Source organism: Pipistrellus kuhlii, unplaced genomic scaffold (genome assembly GCF_014108245.1).
Source record: "Pipistrellus kuhlii isolate mPipKuh1 unplaced genomic scaffold, mPipKuh1.p scaffold_m20_p_127, whole genome shotgun sequence".
NCBI classification, from domain to species: domain Eukaryota; kingdom Metazoa; phylum Chordata; class Mammalia; order Chiroptera; family Vespertilionidae; genus Pipistrellus; species Pipistrellus kuhlii.
The window spans coordinates 125,107-145,469 of record NW_023425435.1 but is presented as its reverse complement, the minus strand read 5'-3'; the positions used below and the strand labels follow the sequence as shown (position 1 = coordinate 145,469).

General features: G+C 46.8%; 1 protein-coding gene across 1 annotated transcript in view; it reads left to right on the top strand.

Moving 5' to 3' along the window:
- The first annotated feature begins 215 nt into the window (after positions 1-215).
- TTLL4 (tubulin tyrosine ligase like 4) overlaps positions 216-20,363 on the top strand; it is a 29,808-nt gene continuing 9,660 nt past the window's right edge. The window contains 7 exon segments of the mRNA XM_036434555.2: positions 216-400; positions 13,040-13,260; positions 13,262-14,601; positions 15,488-15,597; positions 15,956-16,019; positions 19,641-19,762; positions 20,187-20,297. Coding sequence (XP_036290448.1) covers positions 13,138-13,260; positions 13,262-14,601; positions 15,488-15,597; positions 15,956-16,019; positions 19,641-19,762; positions 20,187-20,297 — 1,870 coding nt within the window. The 5' untranslated portion in view covers positions 216-400; positions 13,040-13,137.

Genomic DNA, 20,363 nt, shown 5'->3' with positions numbered 1-20,363 from the left:
GCACGGCCCAGGAAAGAGTCCCTGCGGGTTAGGTGAAATCAGGGCAGGGAGACTGTGGCGGGAGGCTTTCCGGATTTCATCTCGGGACTACACCTCCCAGCGTCCCGCTCTCCAGTCCCGCCGCTCGGAAGCCACTGCGCGTGCGCGAGGCCGGCGACGCCCCGCCCCGGCGGCCCCGCTGCCCCGAGACTCGCGCGCCGCGCGCCCGGCGGGATCGCCCTCCGGCCCGGCCGTCCACTGGGGGCGCAGAGCGAGGCGGCGGGAGGCGGCGGCTGAGGACGCGTGGCCGGCGGCGCGGCGCGGCGCGGTTGCTAGGGGCGCCGAGCCCTCCCGCCTGTTCAGGCCGGAGGAGGAAGCCGCGCGGAGCCGGCGCCGAGCCGGGCGAAGCGGGGTCCACCAGGTGAGTGCGGCCGCGGGGCCGGAGGGGCAGCCCCCCTCTGCCCGGCCCCCTCTGCCCAGTCCCCCTCTGTCCAGTCCCCCTCTCCCCGACCCCATCTGCCCGGCCCTTTCCCGCCGGTCTCCGGCCTCCCGGCCGCTTCCGCCCTGCCCGCCGCCTCCCCTTCCCCGGAGACCGGGGCCCCTGCCCGCCGCCTCCCCATCCCCGGGAGGCCCGGGGCCTCGGCCTTTCACCGGCCAGGACTCGGCGCCTTGTGGGAACCCGTCTCCCCTCGCCGCGCCCTGAGCTCAGCCGGCCCGCACCCCCAGCCCAGGCCCCCGCCTTCCCCTCCCGCCGCCGCGGTGTGAGTCCCCCCTGGGTGAGCCCGCGCTCCCCCGGATCCAGGGCCGCTTTTTACTTCCCCACCTAAGTCCCCGGGGGAAAACTCTCTCCCAGCCTGCAGAGATCCAGACAGCATCTGAGTCCTGTGGAGTTTAACCTCATCCGTCCGCCCGCCCAACCTTACGGAATCATTCAACAGCTTAAAGGCCAGCAGATGCGCTGAGCCAGGCCCCGCGGAGCGGCCGGAGGGCTCTGGTCCGCGGGCCGGCGTGTTGGCGGAGTCTGAGTCTGGGGAAGGTTTTAGCCAATTACACAGGCGTCCCCCATGCTGTGCGGTGTGTGCCCCGCGAGAACATTAGATACTTAGCCCAGGCTCCCTTGGAACATCATTATTCCCATTCCCCGGGCTTCACAATCCCACTCTGGATCCAGAAATGTTTTCATCCTTTCTCTCTGGAGGCATCCCTCAGATAGTCAGTGGTCCCAACCTTCGGACCTCACCGGCCACCGGCTGGCGACCGCTGCCGGAGGTGACATCTTTCTTAGGCACCTGTTGGTTTAGCTCATCGACTAGCTGCCCCTCCAAATGCTGTCTTCTTCATCCACACCCACCTGGTCACTGAAATCAGAAAATTAGGGTCATTCCAGGCTGCTCCTTGTCTCATTCTCCCCGCGTCTACTCAGCACCGGGTTTTGTCACTCCGGAGACCAGACTAGAGCTGAGGGACTGACGGTGGTTGCCGTGGGAATGGAGAGAAGTTAAAGATGTTTTCTCATTAGCTCCCTGCCTCCCTGCTGAAATTCCTCGTATTCAACCCATGCACTGACACTCTGGTATTCCCAAACACAAACCTGATGCTATTTTCCTGTTAATTACCTGTGATTTTCCTGCAACACACTCTTCAAATGGTTTTATTCATATATTCCCAGAAGAATTTTAAAAACCATCTATTCCTTGCACATCTTAAAGTGGAATTCAAAAAATTTTCATCAAGTTTAAACAAGTTTCTTCTTTGTAAGAGGAAGTGGAGCCTGGCTGGTGTTGCTTAGTGGTTGCATGTTGATCTGTGAACCAGGAGAAGGTTACGGTTTGATTCCTGGTCAGGGCCGGTGCCCTGGTTTCTGGCTCCATCTCCAGGAGGGGGGCCATGCAGGAGGCAGCTGATCAATGATTCTCTCTCATCATTGATATTTCCGTATCTCCCTCTTCCTTCCTCTCTGAAATCAATAAAATTATATTAGAAAACAAAAAAAATTTGCATTATTAAAAAAAAAGAAAGTAGAAAATATAAATGTTTTATAAAAAGAACTAAATTAAGGATTAACTGTAATTGGAAAAAAACAACCATGTCATCATGAGTTAAGTTTTAACTCTCTTATTTTACTAACTTGGTTTTGAGAAGAAAGACAAAGGAGTTATACTTTGGACATGCCAAGTTTCGGTCCCTCGGCACAGCCACATAGAAAGGCCCCGGAAACGATTGATTCTGTAGGCTTGGAGCTTGTGGCAGAGGGTTGGGTGATGGAAGGAAGTTAAGGATGTCAGAGGTGGTTGAAGTCGTGGGATGGAGCCGGTTGCTGTGGGAGTGTTGTGATAATAATTGCAGCTGCCGTTTGTTAAGCGCACTTACTATGTTCCAGGCCGAGTGAGAAGACAGCTCAGAGGAACACTAAGAAAGCAGAGAATTTATAATTATAAAAATGAGTACTATGTAAATGAAGTCACTTGCTTAAAACTATAGATGAAGCCTTACCCTCAGGCTCTATCTGATACTCATGATCTTGAGTTTAGCTTTCCTACTAGATTCCTTTATATCCGTGGAGTGTTCTGATTGAAGGCTGCCTGGATTTTAGCATAGGATCAGATGCTTGAACCTGTCAGTAACATATAGAGGAAAAAAAATTCTCCTCTGGCAGAACTGGGAAGCCAGACTTGGCATTTTGAAACAAATATTGAGAGTACTAATGTCTTGTAGGCCCTGAAATACAAAGGACCTTGTCCTCAGGTGCCCTCCTGGATAGATCCTGGGCAGGCAGTGGTATTCTTGACCAGAGGTGCCCAGATTTTTGGTATTAAGACTCCTTTATATACTTAAAGTTCTTTGAGGTCTTAAATATATACTTTTAGTGTGGGGTATAAATCTTGACATTTACTGTATTAACTCTTTAAGAACAATAAGTCCATTACAAGTTAATATAAGTAGCATTTTTAAAATTAAAACTGTTGTTTCAAAAGATTAGTGAGAAGTGTGGCATTGTTTTTACAAATATCTTTTTAGAAGACAGTTGGATTTTCATATCTTTTTCTCCATTCATTTGGTTGGGATGTGTTGTTTGCTTGAATTATGAAGAAAATCCATCCTCACACAGATGGTTAGTTGGAAAAAGGAATATTTTTATAGCCTTTTCAGATAATTGTGGGTATTCTTCTTGGGTACTTCACAAAAGTTAACCAAAGCGTGGTTTGTGAAGGTTAGTTGCAATGTGGAATCTGAAATGATACCAGTGAACTTTTCATACTTTGTTACAGTAAAATCCATTGGTCTATTTCACTTTGACCAGATCTTTATCCAGGCATGATTCTGTAACATTGTGTCATAGGTATTTGGAAAATACTGACTGAGTTATGCAGATCTTCCAAGTGTTGTCACATTGTATTATATGGCATTAAAAAGTCATATCCACATTGTCAGTACACTCATTAGAACAATGGTTACAGGTTGGGAAGCTGTCAAGCTAATGGTGGCAGATACAAGTTTGCCAAAATTCTAGTTTTCTCTTAGAAGCTCAAAATTTATTATTGGCAACAAATACTGTCACTTGTTTTCCTTGACATGACAGGCTTTGTTTTGTTTTCTCCCCCAAGAAAATACCTGCCAAATACCAAAACCTGACTAACCCATCACTTGTGTGTCATTCATTCCTTCAAATAAACAGTGTTCCACAGGAGAGTTTTGCAGTCAGATGTTTATTGAGACAACCATCATCTCCTGTATGCACCTAAGTGTTTGTTTTTAAATATATATATATTTTATTATTTTTTTTACAGAAAGGAGGAGAAAAGGATAGAGAGCTAGAAACGTCGATGAGAGAGAAACATCGACCAGCTGCCTCCTGCACACCCCCTACTGGGGATGTGCCCACAACCAATGTACATGCCCTTGACCGAAATCGAACCCGGGACCAACGCACTACCACTGAGCCAAACCGGTTTCGGCCGCACCTAAGTGTTTTACTAGTATATGTGCTTCTCATTTTGGCACACAGAATATTAAAAAGATATACTTGAGGTTGAGACTTAATTTTTACTGTGTCATCGAGGACAGTGTTAGGTAAAGCTGGCAGTCACTCACTCACAGGATGGTGATGAAATACATGGCGGCCAAGGACCTAACTTGGTGCCATTGTCTCCATTCCCGCTCAGACACCAGTGTTTGGACCCACCTTTGCTTTTGCCCCATCAGTGGAAAGACCGGCACAGTAAAAAAGACAGACCGCGCCCAAGTTTTGTTATGAATGTAGTTCCACTTAGCAGAACTCCTGAGGGGATTTCGGGGTTCCCTCAGATGCTATGGACCACCCTTTGAGGACGACTGCTCTAGAGCTTACCGTAGGAGGAGGAAAAGGGGGCACTTTCTGAAGCTGCTACAGGTCAAGGCTTCAGGGAGCAAGTTTAATTATGTTTAGCCTTCAACTGTTTGTTTTTACTTTTCAGTAATTTGTAGATTTACTCCCTTAGTTCTAGCTGCTAGGAGCCCCTCAGGTATTTTTTTGTTGTGTTTTTTTTTTTAGAGAGAGAAAGATAGAAACAGATTTGTTCTACCCATTCATGTACTCATTGGTTGATTTTTAAAAAAATATATATTTTATTTTCCACAGAGAGGAAGGAAGAGGGATAGATAGAGAGCTAGAAATGTTGATGAGAGAGAAACATCAACCAGCTGCCTCCTGCATATCCCCTGCCGGGGATGTGCCCGCAACCAATGTACATGCCCTTGACCGGAATCGAACCCGGGACCTTTCAGTCTACAGACCGACGCTCTAACCCCACTGAGCCAAACCGGTTTCGGCCTCTGGTTAATTTTTGTATGTGCCCTGACTGGTGATTGAACCCACAGCCTTTGCATATCAGGACAACACCAACTGAGCTTCCTGGCCAGGGCCTTTCCCTCAGTTTTGCCAACTCCTTTTGCAGAGCTGAACTGTGTTCTGCAGAGCTACCTGTCTCAACTTAATGCTACTGACCTTCCCTTCTCTTTAGGGCTGGGATAGTGGCCTTCCTTTAAGAAGTTCAATGCGAAAATAAAAAATAAATTTATTGTTCCTTCAACTTCCTTTAGGGAGACATAGCTTGGGATTTATCTCATAAAATAAAACGAGTCTGGTTCCTGTACTCCTTCCATTTTATCTGGTTCTGCATAAGTCACTTCTGTCTTGTAGCATAACTTTATTGAGCAATTAAAGTAATGTCATCAGAGCTCTTTTGAATTATAAGCCCAGAACCATTTCTGATGTCCTGAGTTCCCCTATTGACCGAGGAAACACTCAGATAGAGGAGGAAAGGAAACTGCAGATCCCAAGAGTCACACACCCTCCTGAACTAGAGGAGAGTGATTTAATCAGGGGTAATGAATAATTGCTCTCTGGAGAAATAGATACCTTGTCCAAGCTGGTCTGGGCCTGGTCCCTGGAGACTTGGTGATCTGAGATAGCAACTATAGATTTTTTAAGCGTAGGCTGCTCATCCCTTACTCTTACTTAAAGAGAAACTTTGAGGCAGTAGTATCCCACACAGAGTGGAAGGCAGAAAGAGACAGGCAGTTTCTGAATGCTGTGCAAAGATGACAAGGCAGGATGTTGAAATTCCTGCGACTGGGTACTTTAGAGGGGAGAGGCTGAAGCCAAGGAGGTGTGTCCGGATTCTACTGACAGTCCTGCCCTCGGTGGAGACTGAGAGATTGCAGATTGGGCTGAGCCATCCATGCATGTACAGAGAAAAGGATGTGTGAGGCCATGTTATTCATCTTTGGAATGCTCTGTAGTTCTTTACCCTCCTCTCTTGTCCCTTTAGTCAAACTTTTAACAGCTTTGTGCCAGTATAATTGACATGGAGCATACCCATCACTCCCAAGTGAATTGTTTTTAAACTTAGTTTTGGGGAGTCTTCGTACCTCCACGAAGCTGTGAGAGGAGAGCTGGGCAGCATTGCCGAGGAGAAAGCCACGCTGGGCAGTGATCTGCCCTTCTAGCAGACCCGTCCTGCGTTTGTCTGTTAGAGATGCACAGGGCTTCCCTAAAACCACCTTCATGGAGTTGATGAGGCATATTCATATATATGAAAAGAGAACAGACAGTGGTAAAAGATAGCCTTTGCAAAGTGTCAGAGCAGAGGGATAAATACACAGATATTCAAGGAGAGAGAGGGGCTTGAGCTGGGCCTATAACGGTGAGTAAAAGATAAAGATTCAAAAGGAAGAGGCTTGGTAAAGGCCTGCAGACAGCTCTGGAAGGTTGATTCTAGGAGCTGAGTGTTAGCTACAAGGGCAGACCCTAGAGATACAGCGTTCAGTTCGGTCTGCGTGCTGTTGTCATAGTCCAGGCGGTGGGTGGTGGTGGAAATGAAAGGGGAAGCATGTTAGGAAGAAAGAATCTTATCAGTTTTGTGTCTGGTCTGGCAGAGGAAGAAGGCAGAGTGACTTAAGTTGTCCTCTCAGGTGACTGAGAGAAGGTTCCACTGAGAAGGTACAGAGCTAATTTGACCAGCTGGATCGAAACGGTTGGACATGGACGCGGAGAAGGTGGAGCAGATAGCTGATGAGAGAACATGAAGCCTGAGAGAGGTCAGGCTGAAAAGGGACTGTTTTTCTGAAGATGAGAGTTGAAATTGTGGGAGCAGGCGGGTTTGATGTGGGAGAGGATGAAGGAGAGACACTGGGGAATTTTGGAGGGAGCCTCAGCAGGAGGAACAGCTGTTACTGAGGGCGTTGGGGATGGATGGCTGTGGCGGAGTTGGAGGAGGAAAGGAAACTGCAGACCCCAGAACAGTGAACAAGGTAGCAACAAGGAGCTACGCCAGGAGAGGAGCCACATACCTGTGTAATCTGAGGAGTTCCGTCTTGAGGCTTTGCTGGTCATACCTCTTGTAGACACATTCGTTTACTCAGCAAATATTTAAGGAACCCTGATGACATTTTTCAGGGCTGGGCATATGCTGTGCGCACAAAGTCCCAGTTCTCATAGAGCGTTCATTGTGAAAGAGAGGAAGACAGATAGCAAAGGAATGTTTAAATAATTAAAGTTTTCATTTTAAAATATAATTAATAAGGTTTTTGACTAGGTGGTTCATTTATATAGCTCAGAACTTAAAATGATAGGTATACACAGAGAAGTCTCACACCCCAGGTAACCTGTTTTTAAAAAAATCAGTTTCTGTTTATCCTTGCATTGTTTCTTTAAGCGGTTATAGGGTAGCGTTAATATATAATAATTTTAGATAATGGGAAAATGAAACAGACGAGAACAAGGTGATGCGATAAGGAATCATTAGGGGTGTAGCGGTGTTGTAGAGGAAACTACAGAGACCCTAGGAACTTTCCTGGTGAGGGGGAAAGGTGGTGATAGGGTCAGAGGGAGGGTCAGGAGTCAGATTACATAGACCTTGGAGCCATCCAATGGCTTTAAGCTCCTTTTTATCAAGAGCACCATGGCCACTGTCTGGAGAATCCTGTATAATAATAGTCTAATATGCAAATTGTCTCCTCCACCGAGAGTTCGACCCCTCACTATGACATGTGCCTGACCACCAGGGGGCAATGCAGAACATGGCTCTGGCAGTGGGTGGCAGTGGAGGCTCTGCCAGCCCTGATGGGCCCCGACAAGAATGGGATTGCAGCGGGATGGTGGAGCAGGTGAGCAGACAGTGCCAGGCCAAGGTGGGTGAGAGTGAGCCTGATAACCTTCCCTACCACTCTGCAGATGGCGACCAGAGGCGGTAGTGGGGGGTGGGGTCGCCGCCCGGCTCCCAGGTGCTGAAGGAGCCAGGTGGGGCCTGATAACTCAGAGGGTGCTGCCCAGGGCCCAGAGGTCAGCTGGGACCTGCCCTTCTATCCCAGACACTCATGCTTCAATCACTGGCCAGGCTTAGGGACTGCACCTGTGCACGAATTTCGTGCACCATGCCTCTAGTAGATTATAAGTGGCAAGAATAGAAGTAGGGAAACCAGCAGATGAGAGATTATAGTAATTTGGGTTAAAGTAATAACTGGACATGAAGAATAGATGGATTTAAGTACATATATTTGAAGCTGAAAGGATGTGATGATTGAATGAGTGGAAGTGAAGATCTCTTGAGATTAGGGTGAAGTCATTACCACGGGGCATGTTGGGAGTTTCTGTGTTGCATGAACACCTGTCTCAGGGACTTAGGCTGTTCTGCCTGGATGATATATATATATATATTGAAGTCTTCTTTGTGCAATCACAGCTTATTTCCTGTCTCTGACTCCAAAAGATTAATTGACTCTAAAATGTTACGTGAGGAATATGATTGATCATTCCTATTTTTTTAGACTTTTTACTAAAATCTGACATTCCCATCTAATTTCAAGAAGATTAAAAGATCACGTGTCCTTCCCTTGAATAACAGCAGTCATAGAGAACTTTGAGCTTCCCACACTGCCCCCTTGCTTTCTTGACTCGAACCCTGAAGTCCTTATTTTAGCGTCTAGGTTCCTGTTTTTCAGGTTGGCGCTGACAGCAGCTGCTCTCTCAGTTGAAGGCAAGACAGGCCTTGTGTTTTGTTGGGTAGTGAGGTTTCCACATAGAATCAGGTTTAACAGCACTTCTTTTCTAAAAATTGGAGATTCCCCCAAGAAAGTGCTGTTAAACTTCATCTGCCCGGTGTGGTGTGTGCCTTCCTCCTTAAACTCCCCTCAGCCATAGTTTATACATTCTCTGGCAGATGGGAGTGGAGTGGCTGCACTGGAAAGACTGGTGTTTTGGTGAGACTTCATCAGGCATGTGACCGCAGTGCAGGTGGATCGCCCAGTCACGCCTGCTTCAGGTAATGGAACCAGGAGTGAGCCATTCACTAGTAAAATCCACTCTTGCCAATCTAATTTCAAAGAAAAGTTGAAGTAGATTTTTCTTTTTTTAACTTCTTTTATTTTGAAATTATTTCAGACCTGCAAAAAGTTGTAAATAGTACAAAGAATCCCTATTTACTTTTACCCAGAGTTATCAAATGTTAATATTTTCCACACTTGCTTTATTATTCATTCTTATGTGAACTGTGAACTTTTTTTTTTTAATGTTTGAGAATAATTTCCAGACATGATGCCCTTTACATCAGAATATTTTCTAGACAGTTTCTAAATATTTTCTAAAACAATGATATTCTCTTTCATTGCCACATATGATGATCAAAATCAGGAAGTTAACATTGTTGTAATACCATCCTATATAATAAAACCCTAATATGCAAATTGACCAAACTGCAGAACACCGCCAGAACAACTGTTCACTATTATGCACACTGACCACCAGGGGGCAGATGTTCAAAGCAGGAGCTGCCCCCTGGTAGTCAGTGCACTCCTGCAGGGGGAGTGCTGCTCAGCCAGAAGCTGGACTCGTGGCTGGCAAGTGCAGTGACAGTGGTGGGAACAGTGAGAGCAGTAAGGAGCAGCAAGCAGGCAGGCGGTAAGGAGTGAGGGGTACTGAAACGTGCCTGTGAGGGGGAAAAGTGGCTGATAAAGTCAGAAGACGACTCAGGAGTCAGATTGCATAGGCCTTGGAGCCATCCAATGGCTTAGGTAAGGTGTCACATATCCAATGGCTTTAGGCTACTTTTTATGGCACAGAATCCTGTATAATAAAAAGGCTAGCCTCTGCCATCTCAGGATATGTGACACCTTACCTAAGCTGGCAGTCGGATACCCCTTGAGGAGTCCTGGACTATGAGAGGGCACAGGCCGGGCTGAGGCACCCCCCCCCCACACACACACTGTGTAAGAATTTTGTGCACTGGGCCATATATACCGTATTTTTCGGACCATAAGACGCACTGTTTTCCCCCCAGAAGTGGGGGGAAAAAGTCCCTGCGTCTTATGGTCCAAATATAGCCTACACATATACTTTAAAAAAAAAGTTTTTTTACTTACCCAGCTCTGTGTGGTCTCTGTGTGCTTGCCCGGCTCTAAAATGGTTCTAAATGCTGCTGTTTACTGTACAGGGTTGATTACATGTGTTTATGACTGTGATGTTGGGTTTTAATGCACATAAAATATTTTAGGACACTATTTGTTTCAGAATCTTTTTTTCTTCATTTCCCTTCTCTAAAAACTGGTGCGTCTTATGGTCCGGAGCATCTTATGGTCCGAAAAATACAGGGTGTGTGTGTGTGTGTGTGTGTGTGTGTGTGTGTGTATGGAAGCCAAAGCAACCGTCTGATCGTCCGTTAGGTATGATAAGCACTGACCACCAGGGGGCAGACTCTCAATGCAGGAGCTGCCGCGCTGTGGTCACCTGGCAGGGCAGTTCTCGGGTGACACATCCCAGAACCAGAGAGGAGGGAGCCCGGTTCCGGGGTGCGTCACTTGAGAACTGCCCGCTCGCAATCTGGGAGCCCGAGAGGGATGTTGGAGAGCCGGTTTCAGCCCATCCCCACCGGCCAGGCCGAGGGACCCCTTCAGGCCACAGTGCCCCAGATGCGGCTGGCTGGGAAGGGGCCTCCGGAGGTTGGCTCCAGGGCCTCTCCAGCCCATCTTGCCCCGTCCAGCCCTGCTGGCCAGGGTGCACAGATCCGTGCACTGGGCACCAGTGTGCTATATGCTTTTATCAGATCGGCCACGTTCAAATATCATCAGTTGTTTTGTCCTTTATCTGTTTCAGGTTACATGTATTTAGTTGTCATGGTTGGTTTTTTTGTTAGTTTGTTTTAGAGCCCATCTGAGGATAATTTTTTTGTGTATGGGGTTTTTTTTAGTTTTTTGTTTTGTTTTTTTTTTTTTTTTAGAGAGAAATATTGATGTGAGGGAGAAACATCGATTGATTGCCTCCTGCATGCACTCCAGTCTGCAGATCAAACCTGCAATCTGGGTATGTACCCTGACCAGGAATTGAACCTGAGACCCTTTAGTTCACAGCACGACCTTCCCACACCAGCCAGGGCAGTTGTCATGTCTTTTTAGTCTCCTTTAATCTGAATAGTTCCTTAACCTTTCTTGTTTTTTAATGAGCTTGACTCATTTAAAGAGTACAGACCAGTTATTCTGTGGAATGACCTTCAATTTGGCCTTGTCTGATCTTTCTCACGCCTTCAATATATGCATTTTTGGCAGGAAATCAGAGAAGCAATGATATGTTCTCAGGGCGTCGTATCATGAGGCACTTAATGTCAATTTGTTCTATTTCTGATGGTGACAATTTTGACCGCTTGATTCTGCCAGGTTTCTCTGCTGTAAAGTCCTGGTGTGTCCCTTGGTGACTAACAAATATCTGGTGGAGAGGTATTTAGAGATGATACGATTATCCTATTTCCCACTTTCCAGTTGCTTTTTAGCACCAAACTACAACTGCAGCTGAAAATCTAGTTACTGGAAATATAACAAATATCACAGAAGTTCCCAAATGACCAGACAGTTGTGTCTTTCTATAAAAAAGAGTATTACTTGGCCCTGGCTGCTGTGGCTGTTGGTTGCGCATGGTCCCGTGCACTGGCCAGAGATTTCGTGGTTGGGGCCCATGCCCAGGTTTGGGATTTAATCCCCTGTCAGGGTTCATGTGGAAGGCAGCCCATCGATGTTTCTCTCTCTCTCATCCATGTTTCTCTCCCTTTCCCTTCCTCTCTCTAAAACCAATAAAAATGCGTATTAGGAAAAAAGAGTGTTGTACTCTACGCTGAAATTCTGTGGGGAATGATTATGGCCTGCTCCATGTGTTTTCCAAGGTCAGATTGTTTGGTGTCGGTAATAATGAATGTGATAACCACCAGCCTTGAATGTTTAGCAGGGACTACATACTGTGCTTCCTGTGAATTTTCTAATTTGATCTCACCACTAGGTAGTGAGGGTTATGGCACTTTCTCCCTTGTCTTTTCCCTAAACGTTCCAGCTGTGTTGCTTTAGCATTGAATGGATTTGCTATTTGGCAGGGCTCTGCTTATGTGAGTCACCGAGGGTGGTAGCTGCTGATACAGCACGGCTGTGAGTAGCGGGAGCGCCGGGAGACTTGGAAAACTTCACAAGTAATGTGATTGGTTGTTTTTGAAAGATCAGCCCAAACTGAAGTCCGGGATACGGAGTAAAGAAAGCTTCTGTCCTGTTTTTGCCTCTGTGTTCTCTATAAACTCTCCTGTCCCACTGTGGCTGCAGGATATAGTCATTTTAAGTAAAAAGAAAATAAAATAATAAAATTAAAAAATTGGTATTTAGCCCTAGCCAGTTTGGCTTGGTGGATAAAGCGTTGGCCTGTGGACTGAAGGGTCCCATGTTTGATTCTGGTCAAGAGCAGGTTGCAGGATCAATCCCCAGTAGGGGGCATGCAGGAAGCGGCCGATCCATGATTCTCTCTCATCATTGATATTTCTCTCCCTTCCTCTCTGAAATCAGTAAAAATATATATTTAAAAAAATATTGTTATCTACTTTGTTTCTTCTATTTCCCATCAACACATGGGATGTAATTAAAGTTTATACAGTTGGCAAGACTGTTGAAGAGATGAAATTACTGTCTAAACTCCAGAATGAACTCCAGAGGTCAGCAAGGGGAATCCTCTGCCATATCTGAACTTGTCACACCCGTGGAAAGCAGACCACACTAGGGGCTGCTTAGAGTTAGTCAGGGAACAGTAGATGTAAAATATTATTCTTGAATGATCTTTGGCCTTCAGAATTGGTTGGAGAGGAGGAAGATATTGGCTGGTTTCTCTGCCACTCCCATAATTGCCTATTCCTAACCACATGGCGTTAGAGGAGGGAGGAAGGAAGAGACCCCTCAGGTAAAGTGAATGATGAGACAGAAAAGTGTTTTTGTTTTTTTTGGAGAGAGGATGGCACGCTCTGAGTGAGCATGTGAGCAGACTCTCATTGGCAGAGCCTTCGAGTCACACAGTCCTTGGGACTTTATCAGTCCCAAACCTGTAGCCAGTTTGATTACGTGAGGGCAGCAGGAACACCACTTGAAAACACCGGGAATCTAGTGTTCTTTTCTCACGGCCCCAATCGACGACCAAGACTGATCACCCAAGAAATACTGAAGTGGGACTCTTGTTTACCCACGGACCACTGTAGCATTGTATTTGCCTTTTTGTTTCTCTCCCCTTCAGGCTGACAGACTTCGAGGATGCAGCTGTTGTTAATGGAGATGTGTGGCCCCTTACTTGAGCCGGGCCATGAGGCCATGCTGCCATGATGTGGGCCCCTCATGGCCTCAGCAGGACCTGAACACTACAGTGTTGGCCAGGGAAATCACGTCGCACAGAGTGGTCCCTCTGGCAACGTGCCATCTGAGAAGTCCTCTGAGGACAAGGTCTGGTCTTCTGGTTCCTCAGCAGGCGGGGACAAGCCAGAAGCTGGAGAAGCACGTGAGCACCCTGTCAGCAGGATTGGACCTTCACTTCTTGGGCCCCCCAACCCGGCCAGCATATTTCTTTTGTCCCAGCATTTCATGTAGTGCTGGGAACACGGCTGCCCTTGCAGGCCACAGCAACACCTGCTCCTTGCCTTCTGTGCCGGACTTGTTTAGCAGTGCCCTGCTGTACCGCCGCCTCAACCGGAGAGACAAAGCATACCAGCAGCTGGAGTCTCTCTGCTTACGTGCAAGCTCGTCAGAGAAAAGACCTTTTGCTGGCCCCCAAAAGAGCCTCTTTGACAGACTCACTGCCAATCAGGCCACGTCTTCCACGGTCTCCCCCATGGCCCAGCCCGTGGCACCCCCCGCCATAGATCCATACCTCACACTGGGAGCAGCCGGGGAGAACCCTTCCGGGAAGAGGCTGGCCTCCGCCATCTCAGGGAAGATCCCATCTCCACCCTCCTACAAGCCCACGCTGAGTAACTCCTTCACGCGGCCAAGCACCACCAAAGTGCCTTCGTCACAGGCCCCAGAGGGCCTGAAGCCATTATCCTCACCCAGAATCCAGCTTGTGTCCTGGCATCATTCAGGGGGCACTGGAGACTGTGCATTCCAGCCTGTTGAACACAAGGTACCCAAGAGCAATGGCATTGTTATACACGGTGCCCTTGCCCATAGCACCGTGTCTACCCCTAGCTCCTTACACACTTCCACCACCAGTGTTGCCTCTCCCCAGTACAACCACAGTAACTTAGTCATGAGGATAAGGCCACATCCCTGTGGCCTGAATGGCGACTCGGTTTCCCAGGCTCTGACCAAGGAGGCTCCGTTCACTGAGGCTGTGAGGCAGTTGACTGCAAGAAGCTTTGAGAAGCCGAGGCAAGGCCCCCAGTTTGGACAGTCTTATTTTGGGAACCCAGGCTTGCAATGGGATGATCTCAAAAGGAACAGGCGGTGGAAACCTCCTGTGGTACACCAGCAGTGTCCCCAGGAGGGTGCCCCCGCAGACAATAGGATCCTCCCTGGAGCCTCAGACACCTTGGAGTTGGACAATACACTCTTTTGTACCAAATGCATCAGCATTCACCTCCTTGCCTCACACACCAGTGAGCCCAGCCACAGCCCTGTCTGTGGGTCTGCGGTCGACTCCCCACCACCTCCAGGAGAAGACAAGACGTCTGTGCTGCCTTCTCCCGCTCAGCGCTGTGACTTAGCAGCTGTGGCCTACCACCTCTCTTCTGTCCATCTGGACCAGCATGAGAAGGAGGAGCCTATAGAAGCCAGGAAGCTGGACTCACTTGCTGAAGATACTGGGTAAGTTGGAGGGAGTTTTTGGTTCATTTTAGAGCAACAGACTATATATACCCAAACTTGCGGACACTGGCCCTGTGTCTCTGAAGGTTGGTTTTAGTTTTTAGCTGATCTAGAGTTATGGTTTTCACTTTAGGGCAAAGGTCTGCATGCTACAGCTTCCAAGCCAAATCCCGCACACTGTGTTTTTGTAAAACTTGATTGAAATGCAGCCTCGACCATTCATTTACTGCTGTACTATATGGCTGCTTTCCTGTTGCTATGGTAGGGTTGAGTAGTTGTGACAGACTGACTGGATCACAAAACTGAAAATATTTACTGTCTGGTCCTTTAGCGGAAGAGTCTGCTGAGCCCTGCTTTAGGTTATAACCAGGGAGAAATAAACATTCCAAACACACAAGCTGGGGCCTGTGACTTTTCTACTTAATTCCAAACCAGATCAGGTTCTCAATCATTCTTGAAATGAGGGCCATTTCAGAGTTAGGGCATGCATGAACTTGGTTTCTTCTCTTAGCTCCTTGTTACTAATCTGATTCACCAAGGCTTTTCTTGTTTTAAGTTCCCGGAGAGTGATCTAGGGACTTTGGAGCCAATGACCAGACATTCATTGGTGTTTTGAATGCAGAGTTTTGGGCTTATATGCTCGGAGGGACTTCAAAGCAGATGGAAGACATAGTCCCTCTGAAGAACAGGGGTGTAGGGTTGAGGAACTAGGACTAGACCTAAGCTCTGAGAGCAAGGGAAATAAACTGTGAGATTCAGGCAACAGATAGCAGATTGGTGACCAGGGAAGAGGCAAACACTGGAAGATGATGAAGGAATGAGAACCTTAACTGTGACCCCTCTGTTATGGAACTGGCCGGGCTTGGGCTATGGTTCTTTCTTACAGTTCAGCTGCTGACCTCCAGCCAGACCAGGTGGAGGCTGAAGATCTAGAAGAAGAGCTGGTAGACGGTTTGGAAGACTGCTGCAGCAATGATGGGAATGAAGTGGAGGAGGGTGAGTAGGGGCCCCTTTCGCTACAACTGGGCATTGGTCACGACCGCTAGGGAAGGGGGCTAACAGTTATGTTCCACGTCTTAAACCCACTTTGTCACCTGCATTACTCATCCACCTTGAGGGTCCCAGGGCAGTGGGGAGTGGCTTTTGAGGGACTTTGTTCTCTAGTCCTGCCGTCCCACCAGTCTTGCCTTCGCCCTGCTGCTGTTGCGCTCAAAGAAGGCAGCACAGGCAGCAGAGTGGAGCTCGTGGCTCCGCAAGAAGGCGGAGCCAGGAGCGGCCAAGGAAGAGCCGCCTGGGCCTGATGAGTCTGTGCAGCAGCCTTTCCCATTAGAATTCTTTGCTTCCCCCCTGCCAGCAGAATCGGAGTGCTCCTCCTTCAGTGCTGTCTCTTCCAACGAGTCGATAGCAGTGATCTCTCGGTGAGTGGTGGTTGTATGATCATTGTAGATGCTCATTTTCTGTCTCTTTAGGAGAGGCTAAGTCCAGTACTCTTGAGAGGCAGCTAACAAAAATTTTCTGTCTTTTAAACTTTTTAAAACTTTTGATTTTGAGACAATTATAAATTCTCATGCAGTTGTAATAAATAATATATAGAGATCTCCCAAATTACTCAGTTTCCCCCTATGGTAAAATTTTGCAAAGATATGGTATATTGTAGTATAACCAAGATACCAACATTAGTCAAGATACATTCCCATCACTGCAAGAACCCCTGTTATTGTCCCGAGAGCCACACTTCCCTCCTATTCCCAACACCTCCCAACCCTTGGCAACCGCTGATTTGTTCTGTAATTTTGACATTTCAAGAATGTTACACAAATGGAATGATGTAGCCATTTGGGATTGGGTTTTTTTACTCAGCATAGTCTCTGCACACTCACCCTGGTTGTTGCACATATCAATAGTTCATTCCTTTTTATTACTGAGTAGTATCCATGGTATGGATGTGCCAGTTTGTTTAACCATTCACCTGCTGAAGGTTATGTGGGTTGCTTCCAGTTTGGGACTATTATGAAACCATCACGTACATATTTTTGCATGAGATAAATACCCAGTAGTGTAATTCGGGGTCATCTGGTAATTGCATGTTTAGGAGATATATACTAGAGGCCCAATGCACGAAATTTGTGCAGGGGGTTGGGGGGAACCCTCAGCCTGGCCTGCACCCTCTCGCAATGCAAGATCCCTCTTGCAGTGAGAGACCCCTCGCTCCTAATCACCAGCCTGCTTGCTCCTAACCGCCCACCTGCTTGCTCCTAACTGCCTGCCTGCTCACTCCTTACTGCCTGCTTGCTCCTCCTTACTACTTGGCTCGCCATTCCTTAGTGCTGCTGCTGCTTTGCTTACCAGCTGTGAGCCTGGCTTCTGGCTGAGTGCTGCTCCTGCCTTGGAGCACGCTAACCACCAGGGGGCAGCTCCTGTGTTGAGCGTCTGCCCCTTGGTGGTCTGTGTACATCATAGCAACCAGTCATTCTGATCATTCCGCCATAAGGGTCGCTGTGCTTTTATATATATAGATGTGTGTGTGTGTGTGTGTGTGTGTGCGCGCGCGCGCGTGCGTGTGTGTGTGTGTGTGTGTGTTTAAAATTGATCTTAGAGAGAAAGGGAGAGGGAGAGAGAGATGGGAACATCAGTGATTAGAAAGAAACACTAATCAGCTGCCTCTTGTATACTCTCTACTGGGGACTGAGCCTGCAACCTGGGCATTGCCCTTGACTGGAATTGAACCTGGGGGATCCTTCAGTCCACAGGCCAACACTCTATCCACTAAGTCAAACCAGCTAGGGTACAAATAATTTTTTTAAAAACTTGCAAAATTATTTTCTAGAGTGGCTATACCATTTTACATCCCTATCTTGCTTTGTTTTTTTTAAATTATATTTTTCAATTGCAGTTGACATGCAGTGTTACCATGAGTGTCACTTGTCATTGTGTGTGTTTTTAAAAAAATATTTTTTCTTGATTTTTTACAGAGAGGAAGGGAGAGGGATAGAGAGGTAGAAATGTTGATGAGAGAGAAACATCCATCAGCTGCCTCCTGCACACCTCCTACTGGGGATGTGCCCGCAACTAAGGTACATGCCCTGAGCAGAATTGAACCTGGGACCCTTTAGTCCACAGGCAGGCCGACCCACTATACACTGAGCCAAACCAGTTAGGGCCACTTGTCATTGTTTTTAAATTAAGTCATTCTCCTTGATTTTCAGTAATCTTAAATTCTGATACTCAGTAAATTAAAAGCCTTTGAAATAAAATATTTTTAAAATGAGGAATAGAGTTGAATTAATTGAAATTATTTAATTGGGAATTGTTATTTAACTTGACCCACTAAAATTCATTAAAATTTTCTAAGGTTTAAATGATTAATGTTTTGCCCTAGCCGGCTTGGCTCAGTGGATAGAGTGTCAGCCTGCAGACTGAAGGGTCCCAGGTTCAATACCAGCCAAGGGCACATGCCTGGGTTGTGGGCTCAATCCACAGTGTGGGGCATGCAGGAGGCAACCGATCAATGATTCTCTCTCATTGACGTTTCTATCTCTCCTCCCTTCCTCTCTGAAGTCAATAAATATGTATTTTTTAAATTAAAAAAATAAAAAATTAATGTTTTATATATTGTGCCTATTTGTGTTATGCTGCAAAATAACAGAATGATTGTTTATAAACTAAAAATTAATCTTAAATAATATTTGTGAATTCTATCAGCTCAGTATAGAGTCATTTCTTCTCTCTATTTTCAGTGCTGTTTAAAGAAATAGACTGGGTCTGTCACCTTGTATCTGATAGATAATTGAGATATTCACTGTTCTGAGACCCCCCTGACATTGCCTTGGCCAAGCCATTGTTGAACAGACATAGGGGTCCCATGGTTCTGTCCCAGATTCCCAGACCTACATTGCCATAGTCTATATGAGAGGGATGTTGGAATCGGGCCTAAATGGGCAGTCAGACAGCCCTCGAGGGGTTCCAGATTAGGGTGCAGGCTGGGCTGAGGGACACCCCCCCCCATCACGAATTTCATACTCCGGGCCTCTAGTTGTTACATAATTTGGTGTCAAATCACTTCCAAGATGGAGGAGAGCATTAATCAACCATGTTTATCTTCTGAAAAGCCTAAGTATAAAATGAGTTAAAAGTATCACTATTTATTTTCTTTTTGTTGCTTTTCCCCTTTTTAAATTATTTGTATCATTCTTTTTCTCTCTTCATTTATTTCTCTTTATCTTAGTGTAGCATATTCCTCTACTAGTAGCCACCCAAACTCATTACCTGCTCTCAACCACTCTTTTTTAATTAATTAAGTAATTAATTTGGTTTTTATTGATTTCAGAGAGGAAGAGAGAGAGAGATAGAAACATCAATGATGAGCCAGAACCGGTTTGGCTCAGTGGATAGAACGTCGGCCTGCAGACTGAAAGATCCCGGGTTCGATTCCGGTCAAGGGCATGTACCTTGGTTGCGGGCACATCCCCAGTGGGGGGTGTGCAAGAGGCAGCTGGTCGATGTTTCTTTCTCATCGACGTTTCTAACTCTCTGTCCCTCTCAATTCCTCTCTGTGTAAAATCAATAAAATATATTAAAAAAAAGAAAAAAAGAAAAAGAAACATCAATGATGAGAATCATTGATCGGCTGGCTGCCTCCTGTACACCCCCTACTGAGGATCAAACTGGCAATCTGGGCATGTTTCCTTGACCAGAATCAAACCTTGGGCCCTTCAGCCTGCAGACTGACGCTCTATCCTCTGAGCCAAACCAGCGAGGGCCAGATCCACTCTTTTCGGGGATTTCCTCAGCCAGTAGCTTGTCACAGGAAATTTTGGAGCTGTATTGATACAGAATGAAGTATCAAAAGCCTTGTCTTCAGGTGACATTTAAAGGTGTGACTATATATATCACACCTTATTGATATTTGCAAAATAATTATTGAGCACTTATAGAAATACAATTAAAAGACAGCACTTCCAAAGAAATTATATGTAGTAGTAACAATACTTCGGGACCATGGCCTTCCCTTTGTACCACATGTCTGTTTCTCTTCTTAGGGGCTGCATCGAGGCTCTGACCACACCTCTTTCCAATGAGAAAGTTGTCCGGCCAGCCCTTACCTACAGCCTCTTTCCCAATGTGCCTCCTACCATCTACTTTGGCACTCGGAATGAGAAAGGTGAGCCTGGCCAGCTGTGGAAGCCAGCAGAGCCCGGGAGAAGGGGGCCAGCGAAGTTTGGAGGTGGCAAAGGATTGGAGGGGCTTCCCAGAACGTCTCTTACGGTGCTGGTTCTTCGCCTGGTTCACTGGTCCGATGTGCGACCTTTTTCCTGTCTGTCCTTGAGCTGGTCCTTCCCAGCCCATAATGTCATGCATTATTCTTGCCCTCTAACCTGTTTCTTTCCCCTTTCAACATCCCCTCCTTTCTGCACTCATTCCTGTGCCGCCCCCTCTCTTCCCCACTGAAACTCTGATCAGAAACAATACTTAGGGACTTACCTGCCCAGGAAAGATTGAGCAAGAATGCCATCTATTTCCTCTTTTAACCATGACTCTCCTGCTCTTCCTCAACCCCCCCCCCCCCCCCGCCCACTTTCTCCCAGTGGAGAAACTTCCCTGGGAACAAAGGAAGCTGCTGCGGTGGAAGATAAGCTCAGTGACCCCGAACATTGTCAAACAGACCATTGGACGGTCCCACTTCAAAGTCAGCAAGAGTGAGTCCCTTGCCTTATTCTGAACCTGTTCTAACAGATGGGCTTTAAGAGGAAGGGATCCTGTCC